We start from the raw sequence: 13,543 nt of genomic DNA, 5'->3' as shown, positions 1-13,543 counted from the left end.
TTTTCGGAAGTCACAAAACACCCCAGCTCTCTCAGTGTGGCTGAAAAGCTAAAATATTAAGAAAACAGATCTGTTTTCTAATGCAAACCCAGCCTTATCAGAGAAAAAAATGATGACATGCTTTCCCGCAAACCCCAGATAAGATCACATGGTGCAGATATTTGCTTCTCTGCAACTACCTGTAGCTGAAATACAGCATTGCACATCGAGAGCTTCCCTTTCATACAAACCTGGAGTCGAAGCACCCCCAGCCCCTCTAACACCCTCCCCCTATGCTTCTCTCTCACACACACACACACACACACACACACACACACACACACACACACGCAGGCTGTGGCGAAGCAGACGCTCAGCAGTGGGATGGATCCTGACTACTAAAGAGCAGCGGAGAGAGAGGAGGGGTGGCAGGCAGCCGGCAGAGGTGCATAAATCCTCATTTCCAGATCTGGAGGAAGAAACGCTCACTGTCCGGGGCGAGACCACCACGTTGGCTTTCCAAAACATCAGGAAGCCGCGCTCTCCGCAGCTTGCCGCGAATCCAGGAGACACAAGGAAACCCAGCTGAGGCTGTCAAACACAGAGGTGGGCTTGGAGGAGGTCTGTGACCCTTGATTTTCAGCAGGGGAGTGGCGCAGGGGGGACGTAGCCAGCGACAAGCAACAGACGTTAGGCTGTTGTAATCTTCCCATTCACCAATTCATTCCATGCCATCGTCATAGCGATGTAAAAAAAAAATCCATTCTGTGCGGACCGGAGGAGACACGCTCCAATCAAGAGAGATCTTCCCATTGCGATCTTCATTCCCACACTTGTGCTTGTACTTCTTTGTGCTGCTTCCTTTTCATGTGACTTGCTGTCATTGTGTTCGGTTCTGCATGGCATGACAGCTGCTTTTTCGGAAGAGGTTGCAGGACTACCGTTGACTGGAAAACTACCTAAAGAACCTCTTCAAAGACTTCTCAAGCGTCTAGACTTGAAACGCTTCATCAATAATACAACTGGATAACCAATGACAGCCATGAAGGGAGACTCAGAAGACAGCATTGAAAGCATGAGGCCGTCCAACCTGCAAGTTTTCGCCAACAACTCCACGTTGCATGGCATGAGCCACATTTTCGCCTACGGGCATATGACGTTCCGCCGCTTCCTATGGACGCTGTCTTTCATGGGCTCTCTGGGTCTTCTAATGTACGTGTGTATGGATCGTGTGTATTATTACTTCGAGTTTCCTCACGTCACTAAACTCGATGAAGTGGCGGCCCCCAACCTCACTTTCCCAGCCGTCACCTTCTGTAACCTCAACGAATTTCGCTTCTCGAAGATCACAAAGAACGATCTGTACCATGTGGGGGAGCTGTTGGCACTGCTCAATGAGAACTATCAGATCGCTAACCCGCACTTGGCCGACCCGGAAGTCTTAACTTTATTGAAGGAGAAGGCTAGTTTTAATGGTTTCAAGCCTAAACAATTCAACATGACGGATTTTTACAACCGAACGGGCCACGATATCAACGAAATGCTCTTGCAGTGCAGCTTCAGAGGAGAGGAGTGCTTTCCTTTAAACTTCACCACTGTAAGTTACCATGGTTGGTCTATTCTTCTTTAGTTGAACCTTGTGGCAAGCTGGAGTACAAGCACTGTTGGCATATAGGCTGAAATCACTTGACACGAGCTACGCTGGGTCATTGACTCAGACGGTGTGTATTGAATTACGCATACTAGTTTTTTATTCCCTTCAGGCTTACTCCTTTGTTGACAAGAGACTTCTCAGTTTTTTGCTGGTGCCATGTAGGTTTTCTGTGCAAATGGATTTGCAGCAGAAAATCTATAAGTTGGAATATGCAGTTGCATATATGAATCAATGGCGGCTGGGCGATAAAATCAAAATTGACTGTCAACTCTCAAATGGCGACTCTGAGACATTACAAGAGAACACATGCTCTCTCAATCCATTTAGCTCTCCCTGTAATTACGCAAATGTATGGGTAATGCAAAATGCAATTCTGATAAGAGTCAGAGAAATCAATTTGAGAGAATAACATGCAAGTTATGTAAGTTTCAATAATAAACAATACTTATATACTGTTTTAGAGTAGGGCTGCGCGGTATTGGACAAATCTAACATTGCAATTTTTTTTAATTTTGCGATATACATTATATTGCGATGTTATATTGTCACCAGTTCAATCTATAAACTTTTTGGGGTCCCCTGACTAGGCATGGGATGATGACGGTTTTCAAGGTATACTGCGGTTTAGTAATAGTTAAGGTTTTAAAAATGTTCTGCTGGACCGTTCTTATGGTATATGTGAGATTCTTTTATTTACGTTTTAGTTTTTAGGACAACAGTATCTCCAGCAGAAAAGATCTGCAAAGATGCCATTTTAAATTGTGAAGAAATCTGTGTTTTTAAAACTAATACAGAAGTCATTGATTCATTTGAATTATTTAGCCTGACATGTTAACTGCTCCAAAATACTTTAAACGTTTCTCAAGATAAAATATATTGTGTTCAAAGGAGAAAAATGTTTTTGTTTTTTATTCGGACATTAAAAAATAATATATTTTAGAGCAGCAATCACAATACTGTAAAACTGTGACATTTTTATCCAAGGTTATCATACCGTCAGAATCTTGTGGTCTGTGCTATTTGCATTATATTGTGTTGCGAGTATTTTCATGCATAACGATCTATAAAAACAGTCAAGACAATTCTAAAATTGAAATAGTGTTTTATCGTTTCCCGAGTCTGACAGTATTCAAGTACAGTAACTGAATGATAAAAATAAAAATAATTGAATAAAATTAATTATCGTTAAGGTCACAAATGGTACAATTTCTTATGCCTGAATGTTTTTTAAATTATTATAAAGTCACAGGCATCAGAAACGCATGCATGATAAATTATAATATAATGTGATTGTGATGTGATTATTGTGAAAGATCACATTGAGATATTGATGCTGAAACGATATGTTGTGCAGCCCTAGTATACAGGCAATATTGGCTAGTTTGGTTATTTATTTATTTGTATTTTTTTAAGTCTGTGTTTTAGTTATTTCAATTTGTGGCATTGAATAAGTTGTTTTCATTGACCTTAAAGTATACATATAACAGGAACCTGAGAACAAAATGCTAATTTTTGAAAGAATATTGGTATTTAGAATAGATTTTAACCAAACTAGTCAATATTGCCTCTGTTATTGCCTCTTCAAAAACACTATATCATGAAGCTACACTAAAAAAAAAAAAGAAAATCTTTATTTATTTTCCCCCCTATTTCAAAGAAGTTTTTGTTCCACTAGTAAGAGTATTTTGTACATTTGAAGGGGATTTATGGAAGTCAAGATCAAAAAGAGCCTTTATTGTTAAAGGGTCACGAAACACCAAAACACATTTTTTGAGCTGTTGACAGTCGTATATGTGTCCCACACTGCTAAAAACACTATTAGGACACCTATATTTCACTAAAAAGTGTAAATTGGTTGTTTTTGCGTTATTTCAAGCAAATTCGTACTCCCTGTTTGAAACGAATTTTTGAAGCTGCGTCACGGCCATGACATAATAGCGTTGTATTCCAGCGTGCAGACTGGGCGTCTGTGCCTGAGTGAGTCTTATTACGTCTTACAGTGTGATGCATTAATGCATGAGTAAGGCTTGGGTCAAACCAATCAGCGCGCTCTATTGTGTAACTTCATTAATATTCATTATTGTCACCGTGTTTACACCACAAAGACGCCACGTTGTGTTGGCAAAACAAGCGTGACGTGTTGCTTTTATAGTTTGCTGCTGTTAAGTTTCGTTTTCATTTTCTCTCTGTGAGAGCTTATCTGGATCACGTGTGGATTAACAGGCGACGCGCGACAATAATAACTTGCGTGTCTAAGGAGGATTGTTGTTTACCTGAGAGCTGTTCTCATCTGCAAACGCTGAGATCTGGATTTGCTTGTAGTATTCTCTTCATAAAGACGCGGCTCTAGTTGCTGGTGATTGTCCTGTCTCTACAGATTTGGTAAGTGAGCGACCAGTGCTCTTTGTTTATTCAGTTTGTTCGTATCGAATTAAGTTAACTATTGCACTGAGTGCAGAAATGTTAGCACCGCATTTTGTGACCGGAATAACACACGCGGCTTTCTGACACTACCTGCCGTGTGCATCTAAGTTTCCGGGAAATGCAGAGGTTTTTTTTCTCTCATTCGCCGTGCGGTATCAAACATTGCATGAAAAATACACGCTTGCAGCAGTTCCTCGAATCAAATATCTCGTTTGTCGCGAGAGGCATGAATGAATTCCCTGAATGAAAGAGCCAAACTGCAGTTAAAGTCCAACATTTAATAATTTGGCAAATAATTCGACTACAGATGTCCATGTAGGTTAAACACCATCACTTTTTCTCCTGTCTGTGTGGGTGTGTATTTTGACTCTGAAACTCGCGCGTGCACAAATAGACACTCCCACACCGTCCCACTTTTCTTCCTCCGACACTCCCCCCTAAACAGAGCTGGACACGCCCACTTTTCTGACTTTTTCCAAAGTAGAGGTGTGAAAACACCCTGCTGAAACGAGGGGGTTTCATGGCCCTTTAAGAGCAGACCTCAGCATTTTTTGGCTCCCGTGCCACATGTGGCCCACTGGACTTCTTTGAGTGGCCCGTGTGAAGTATTTATTTAATTTAAATTCAACTTCAAACAGGGCATTGCAATGTGCAGGTCTGATATCGCGAGTCAACAAAGGGAGAATATTACATATTTGCGCGCTCTGTTTCGTCACTTCAAATGGAGATGCATGCACTGAAAAATTATTCAAAGATGATTCCTTGAATTTACAAATTTTTTTATGTTATTGTAAACAATTTGTTTGTTTAATTTCAGCCCAAATAAATGAATTTAAATGTTACTTAATTTAATTTGTTTAAATTTAACACACATAAATTGTTTGCTACAATTTTGCAGTATTTTTTTTTTATTGTGGGTTCATCTCGCAAATAGGAAGGGATGCACATGTCATATATCACATTTAAGTTTTTCAAGTGCCAAAAAATGGAAACATTAGAGTGCCTTGAGCGAACCACGCATCATGTGACAGGAACTAACCAAGCAGCTTCATACTTTGTATGGAAATACACAGTAATAAAGGAAGATTAATGACCTCAGATTAAAGATTTAACAAATCCAGATACAGATCATTTCTCAGTGTTGATCATTACATCACATATCCACCTCACATTCAACCTGACATCAGTGCGCCTGTTGAGCCTAACACAGGCTATTCTTTCACTGAACATAAAAATAACGAATGGATAAATGAACGAACAAACAAAAATTAACTAAGGTGAAGCAATCAAACAAACAACCCTCTGGCATTTAGGTTGATATTGTGATGCTGGTCTTTAGAATACTTTTAAAATATGTTTTGTATAAAATTGATTTTGTTTTGAGCTTTTTATGAATGTTTATTGAAATAACAGATTAACTATTTTGGTCTGGCCCTTTAAAACCATTCCAGAGTCTAATGTGGCTCCTTAGAAAAATGAATTTCCCACCCCTGGCATGCAATTTTTAGGAGCATGTTTGGTATACAGACTGATGAACTTCATTTTAAAATTGGTTGACAGTGGTTTATTTTGTCAGCACTACATGTAAGCTGTAAATCATTTCTGCTATTTCATATTTTCCAGTTCATTTACCTGGCAGTTAAGTCTTAGCTGTAATCATAGGTCAATAAATACCTTGTTTTAATAAGGAAATTATAATAAATACAGCTGGGGCAAAGGGCAAAATTTCATGTTTTGGCTCTGAATGTTAAATACTGTACATTTCATCTTAAAGACTGAGTAAAAAGAGGCCAACATATGTGAAACTGGTGGTTTGATATTACACACAAATAATATTTGATTACAGAAGCTACTGCTATAGGACACAATCCTTTCTTTTTTTCTGGATTTTTCCATTTACTTCTCTTTTTAATTGGATTTCTCTGCATACGCTCTGAGTTATGCAGCAGATATTGTTAAATCCTGTGACTGATTCTAATTTATTCTTGGATCGCGGTTTGGACGTGGAACAAATGACTTGGGCTATCATTATGGTCTAAGTTAAGGTGAAGGTGATGTTGAACATTGGGGTTAATGCCGGTCCTCACCTCATAGAAAGAGGCTTTATGAACACTTTAAATATCAGCAGGCACAATCATAATAAGAATTTCGCAAGTCTCAGGCATGGATGAGTGGGAAATGAGAGGACACAGATTCTCTTTACCTCCAGGGAATCTTCCACACTTGTTCAAAATATGCTTTAAAGAAATGTTTTATTTAACCCATTTGAATTCAACTTTGTTTTTAAGGGAATTTATTGGTCAATCTTTTCACAATCGAAGTAAATAATGTGTTTAAAGTAATATAATCAAATACATGTTGTGCAATACTAGTGGAAATATTGAGTTAAAAAGGAACTCTTCTAAAACTATTCAAGGGTATTGAGTATCACGCTGTGAAAATTATTCCACTTTTTACCCTTAAGTGAAAATGTACAGTAGCTTACAGGAGTGCTGTTTTCTTTGAAGGGTTTTTTAGGTGTAAGTTATAGTATTTGCCATTCATGGACTATAAATTTAAAATGTGAGATTCGTTTAATGTGAGATCACACATTACATGAATATTTGCAACTATAATAAGCTAACAAAATAGGCTGATGCATTTACATGTGGAGGGAAATCTGTGTAACACTGTATTTAGGGCTGAACAATATATTATTTCTGCATCGACATCGCAGTGTGTGCATTCGCAATAGTCACATTGCATAGATGGCTTATGTTGAGTTTGGATTATATCTGAGCAAGAGTCTCAGTTCAGAGCATGAGATTTGTGGATTTATTGCAGAGTTTAATCATAATGGAGTGGAATTGTATCATTTGCATGGTTTTTTAAGGCGTGAGAGAGATTTAAGCATTCAGGTATAAGACATTTTACCATATGGAAGTTTAATAAAGAATAATTGTTTAATTGTTAATTATTTATACATTAAAAACTTTGCAGCGTAATTTTAACATGTACAAAATCCAACCTAATACCTAAGCTATCTTAATGTCTATTATTAAGGAACAAATTATGATTGTATTGAAGCAAAAGTCATAGATAAATTTTAATTCTTTCTAAGTAGTGCTGTTTAGTTATTTGATGAAATTATAGATGCATTAAATCACAATAAATATCTCTGAACTTGAACTCTGGAAATGGGACTGACACAGTTTTTAGTAAAACTACTATGTTATGCTGCTTTGACACAATTTACTTTGTAAAAACTCTATAGAAGTAAAGATGAATCGAATGAAATATATATCGCAGAAAAATAAAATATTGCAATGTCAGATTTTTTCAACATTGTGCAGCTATACTATATGTATGTATATATGTGTATGTACGTCAATCGTGAGTGATTTTAATGAGTGATGTTAAGTCAATGCAAAGATGCAAATAAACATCCTGTTGCGCTATTCATGGGAATGAGGCGAATGAAGTGTTAACCAATCTAGGCATGGGCCATAATAAGTTTCTGAAGCTATGATAACCTTTAATAGAAACATCACAGTTTCATGATATCACAGGATTCTGGTTACTATGCTAAAATAAGTTCTTTTTAAATTGTCTGGGTAAAAAACAACTATTTTTACCCAATGAGAACATACTATATTTTATTTTAGGAAAAGTTAAGGAAATGTTTTATTTTAGGTTTAGTTTTTTTTTTTTTTTTTTTTATTAATTTCGGTAATATTACTGACTAACATGAAAGTGTTCATTTGATTTACTTATAATACAGTTTGTAAAGTCATATTTTCTGTCTTTTAGTAAATATATTATATTAAAGACCTGCTTTGTTTACCAAATAATAGGATCTAATTGGATTTGCATTGTAAACACTAACTAAATATTTTTTTTCCATATATTGTTTTTACGTTACGGTAGTCCTAAAATCATTATACATAAATTTGCAGATTTATTATAACCCTCTTGCGCAGAAATAGCAAAAAAATGTTCACAGATTCTGTCTGGCCCTAGTTATCGGTCAAATAAATTGATATCTGTGCATCCCTATTTTGTAACTACATGCAAATTTATATAAATTTTTTATACATGTGTACCTAACACATACACTGTTGTTTTAACCACTACTAAATGTGGTCAATTAAAACCTATCCCAGTCTGTGCTGTTTCAGTTGATATTATACATGGCACATGCTGTTCAATAATTACAAAGCTCTGTGTTTTTGTTACTTTTGGCAAGAAACCATCCATTTTGTCCAATTTATCTGGAAATTCAAACAGTAAATGCTGTGTTATGCTCTTTATTGTCTGCTGTTTAATATCTCTGCGTAGCAAATGCCAGCAAAACGCAAATAAAAAAATCATTATTTTCATCCACCACTAGATAAAGCACAAAATAAACATTGCATGTAAAATAATAGCCCAGTGGTGTCAGGATGTTGTAAACAGGAATATGTCATGTAACATTACATTTTTATCTAAGGGTCACTTAGTTTCCAGATAAATTACAAAAAATAGGATTATATACCCACCAGCCACTTTATTAGGTACACCTTGCTAGTTACGGGTAGGACCTGCTTTTGCTTTCAGAACTGCCTAATTCTTCGTGGCATAGATTCAACAAGGTACTGGAAATATTCCTCAGAGATTTTGCTCCATATTAACATGAAAGCATCACGTAGTTGCTGCAGATCTGTTGGCTGCACATCCATGATGTGAATCTCTCGTACCACCACATCCCAAAGATGCTCTATTGGATTGAGATCTGGTGACTGTGGAGGCCATTTGAGTACAATGAACTCTTGTTCAAGAAACCAGTCTGAGATGATTCACGCTTTGCAATGGCATGCTATCCTACTAGAAGTAGCCATCAGAAGATGGGTACACTGGTGATAAAGGGATGGACATGGTCAGCAACAATACTTAGGTTGGCTGTGGCATTGACAATGTGTGGCAGAAAATATACCCCACAACGTTACACCACCAGCCTGAACTGTTAATACAAGGCAGAATGGATCCATGCTTTCATGGTGTTAACGCCAAATTCTGACTCTACTATTCGAATGTTGCAGCAGAAATCGAGACTCATCAGACCAGGCAACATTTTCCCAATCTTCTATTGTCCAATTTTGGTGAGCCTGTGTAAATTGTAGCCTTGTTTCCTGCTATTAGCTGACAGGAGCTTATTTGAGTTACTGTTGCCTTTCAGCTGGAACCAGTCTGCCCATTCTCTTCTGACCTCTGGCATCAACAAGGCATTTGCTCTCACAAAACTGCCGCTCACTGGATATTTCCTGTTTTTTGGACCATTCTCTGTAAACTCTAGAGATGGTTGTGCATGAAAATCCCAGTAGATCAGCAGTTTCTGAAATACTGAAAAGTCTGGCTCCAACAACCATGGCACTTTCAAAGTCTTCTAAATCAATATTCTTCCTCATTCTGATGCTCTGTTTGAACTGCAGCAGATCGTCTTGACCATGTCTACATACCGAAATGCATTGAGTTGCTGCCATGTGATTGGCTGATTAGAAACTTGGGTTAACGAGCAGTTGGACAGGTGCACCTAATAAAGTGATTGTAAATATTGAATATGATTCATAATAATACATTGAGATGTCAAATGCATAAGCAAGTTTCTTATGTGACTTAATTTTCTTTTAATATTTAGGGTTCTTGGCAGACAGGTGATTTTGTGTGTTTGGCATACCCAGTGTCTCATTTTGTCAAACTTCCTTCAGTATCCTAAATGAATAAATGAGCTACAATGGTTGTCATTAAGTGTACTATGAGTGCCATAAACTCTGAGCGCAAACATTACGCTAATTCTCGCTAAAGTGGCTTTTGATTGACTCTAATGAAAGTAAGTGCCGCGATCAGGTATCTACAATATGGTCTCCTGACAATATATACATCAAAGCTGACTACCAGTGTAAAACCTCTGGGCCTGGTGTACACTTATCTAGTTTAGAGAGAAATCGGTTTCTAATGAAAATTAAGCGTACTGAGGAAAACCCAAGTACCTATTAACATTCTGTGGTTATCCTGAAACCCTCAAGGGCTGGATGCCAGGCTTTAGCGTTCAAAAGCACAATCCTCAGCACCTTACTGTACATTCATGTTTTCAGCTGCTTGAGCATCACTATGTTTGTGTCATCGTGAAGCAGATCCATTTCAAGCGCCCCTATTTCTGATGGCCGAATAGCGTGCCCTATACTTTTTTATTTAGAAGAAAAGGCTTTCTTCATTAACATGAGTGTTGCCTGGCAACAAGGCATCGCATTGCACTGCAAATCATTCATGGGTAATTGCTATTGTTGTGCGAGATGACAAACACTCACTAGGTAGTTGAGATGACTCGAAAGCTGCCGGTTCATGTGCTTTTGTGTGCATGAATGTAAATGTTTTGTGAAGACACTCTAATAGCAGTCAGATAACTGTTGGTTTTTGCACCTATATCTGTCGGAAAGAAATGCAAGATGGGAGACATTACCTTTTTTTGTAGTCAAAAATTGCGTATTCATTTCTGTGCTTTTAAATTGTGTATTACGCATTTCAGTGCTGTTCTGAGCATTAAGGTGTCAGAGATGTGGTCCACTAAACAAATATATTTATATAATGGAGGGATTTGTCTCATACCTGTCACTCCTCCCGTTTTTTCTGGGATTCTCTCGTTTTTTTTACAGCTCTCCCCTACTGAAAAAAACAACTTAAACCAGCCTAGGCTGGTTGGCTGGTTTTAGCTGGTCGACCAGGCTGGTTTTAGAGGGGTTTTGGCCATTTCCAGGCTGGTTTCCAGCCATTTCCAGCCTGGTCTTAGCTGGTCAGGCTAGGAGATGACCAGCTAAAACCAGCTTGACCAGCCTAGCCAGGCTGGGAGCCCAGCCAAAACCAGCTATGTCCAGCTTAAACCAGGCTGGTCAAGCTGGATTTAGCTGGTCATCTCCTAGCCTGACCAGCTAAGACCAGGCTGGAAATGGCTGGAAACCAGCCTGGAAATTGCCAAAACCCCTCTAAAACCCGTTAGAATCGGCAGGCTAGTGCAGAAGCTCCATTGAATATACTGGGGTAAAATAAATGCTCATATTATAAAGACATGGCGGTGAAAAGGTAATTTAATGCAGTGCTTCTTGTACAGTCTGAGAACCACTTTATATCGGACATCACACCGATTTTTGCATTGGCATACAGTTCACCGGAAGCTCTTAACCCAGGTTACTGACTAATTAGAAGTCCTATTAGCATACTTCGACATATACCCCATAAATATAAAAACGGCGATATTCCCTTTGCTTTTTATTTATAGGTGCTGTTGCCGTCCTACAGCGGTGTGTCACTGTTAGCTGATGAACTCCATAGTGATAAATAGATGCTGTTTCCCAAACGGATTCTGTAAACATGATTTAAAGCGGAGCAAAAGTCTGGGCTTTTGATGCGTGTTCAAACAGACACATAATTAATAATGATAACATCTAAAGATGTTGATCTTGGTGGGGGTTTTTTTCCTCCCCCAAACATAACTAATTTTGTCCTAAATTAGCATTAAAAAGTTAGGAAAGCAGTCGAATGCCTTCATTATAATGTTAGATGTGTGCGTTTTTAAAGGGAATCTGTTATTTAATGTAATAAAAACAAAAAATCCAAATAAATTAGATTAATTTGTTGCTTTAATCAGAATGTGTGAGTTATTCAGCAAGGAAAATGCTATTGAGATTTAATAATTTGATTCTATTTCTTTACAATAGCTCATTTTAATAAGCTGTTTGCTAATTTATTTGCTGCTAATGTATACTATTTTTTCTTTTGTAAATAATAATAATAAAACATATCACTGACTGTTTAACTATTTATTTACAATGAAACAGCTCCAGAAGAACATATTTAGTAATTTTGGGATTTTTTTGGGGGAGGTTATCCCTTATAATGGTGGGCGTATCCCTTATTTTCTCATCATAGTGTTGACGGGTATGATTTAGCTGAATTATTGTAACCCTAAACTATTATACAGTGGTCCCTCGCCACAACGCGGTTCACCTTTTTTTGTGCCAATTAACATGCATTTTTTACAGCACTTTTTGTTCTACACCCTGATTCATGCATTGTGTTCTGCCTTCTGATTGGCTGTAGACCATTGTCAGTCAGTCTCCTCTGTTCATTCAGCATCTTCGATCGCTAGCAGTGTGACTCTAAAGTGCTGTACTGTATGTTTGCAAGTTTTCTCCCCAACAATACAAAACATTCTGCACCGTCAAAGGGTCTCATGGTAGCACCCAAATGCTAAGGAAAGATGCTAACCATCGCACAAAAATTTGGACTTCTGGACATGCTAAAGGAAGGTAGAAGTTTGAGTGTTTAATCGAGAAATAAGTGTGAAAATGTTCATGCCTTTCTGAGAAAAGTGCATGAAGTGAGGGGTTTTACAGCCTTAAAACATCTATAATAATTGTAAAAAATAAAGCTGACTACTTTGTGGATTTCACCTATTGTGGGCTATTCTTAGAACGTAACTCCCACGATTAACGAAGGACTACTATATATAGACTGCATATACGTGTAGACCGATAATGCCACTGATAAATGTATGTGATTGTATTTGACTACACCCCATTTCGAAAATGCTGGATAAAATATTCAATGTATTTTGGTGCATTTAAACAAATTTAAACAAAAAAGAGTTATACAGATATGTTTATTAAAATTATATTTTAGTGACCAAACATTTTTTAAAAATGGAAAGAAAATACCATTAACCTCAAACAAAATATTGCAAAAAAATAAAATAAAAAATTACTACCCACAGAATTTTCCACAATTATTTTTTAGCTTCTCTTAATTTTTCCTCTTTAAAATTTGTATGTAATTTTTTTTTCTATAAACTATATAAATTTGGTTGTACTAATTTTTGGACCATTATTGTAAATTATTATGTTAGATAAGCTCCAGATTTGATACTGACCAATCTTATGTATATGCACATTGTATAGCTTCCTATTAAAAATATGAATTTAAAATATAGATTTGTGAGGAGTGTACTTAAATATGCTGAACACACTGTATGTTAAATAAAGGTTTGCATAGATAAATAGACCTTTAAATAGAGGTTTTTAGATCATTTGTTGTTTTATTTTTATTATATACCTTTTAAAATTTTTATTAGAATTGCTTTACTATTTTATTTTTATTTTTGCCGATTACTTATTTACAGAAAAGGTAGTTTGTTTGTTTAGATTTGTTTTATTTATTTCAGTAGAGGACTGGACACCTGAAAACTTGTTTTTGCATTTTGGCCCAATCCCAATTCTACCCTTTAGCCCTTCTCCTTACCCCTCGTTTTGCACATTCACGTGAAGGGGTAAGGATGTCAAAATTCTCTTTAGCCTGAAGGGGTAGGGCTAAATTTCATTCATTATGGTCTTAAAAGTCTTAAATTTAACATATAAAAAATAGAATTTGAAATAAAACCCTTTATTATACTAAATCATTTTTTCATGAGTCTGTTATTGA

General features: G+C 36.9%; 1 protein-coding gene across 5 annotated transcripts in view; it reads left to right on the top strand.

Moving 5' to 3' along the window:
• Nucleotides 1-353: 353 nt before the first annotated feature.
• The window catches only part of asic1c (acid-sensing (proton-gated) ion channel 1c), a 215,103-nt gene continuing 201,913 nt past the window's right edge, over nucleotides 354-13,543 (top strand). For 4 of the 5 annotated variants that reach the window (XM_087308417.1, XM_087308418.1, XM_087308416.1 and 1 more), the window contains exon 1: nucleotides 354-1,576. In XM_087308417.1, coding sequence (XP_087164543.1) covers nucleotides 1,013-1,576 — 564 coding nt within the window. In that variant the 5' untranslated portion in view covers nucleotides 354-1,012. The remainder of the gene's footprint in view (nucleotides 1,577-13,543) is intronic. The other variant, NM_214789.1, reaches the window with a different exon arrangement.

The sequence above is a fragment of the Danio rerio genome, chromosome 24, assembly GCF_052040795.2.
Source record: "Danio rerio strain M-AB ecotype USA chromosome 24, GRCz13ab, whole genome shotgun sequence".
In the NCBI taxonomy this organism is placed as follows: domain Eukaryota; kingdom Metazoa; phylum Chordata; class Actinopteri; order Cypriniformes; family Danionidae; genus Danio; species Danio rerio.
The sequence above is the reverse complement of the archived record's forward strand: the minus strand, read 5'-3'. Positions and strand labels throughout refer to the sequence as shown.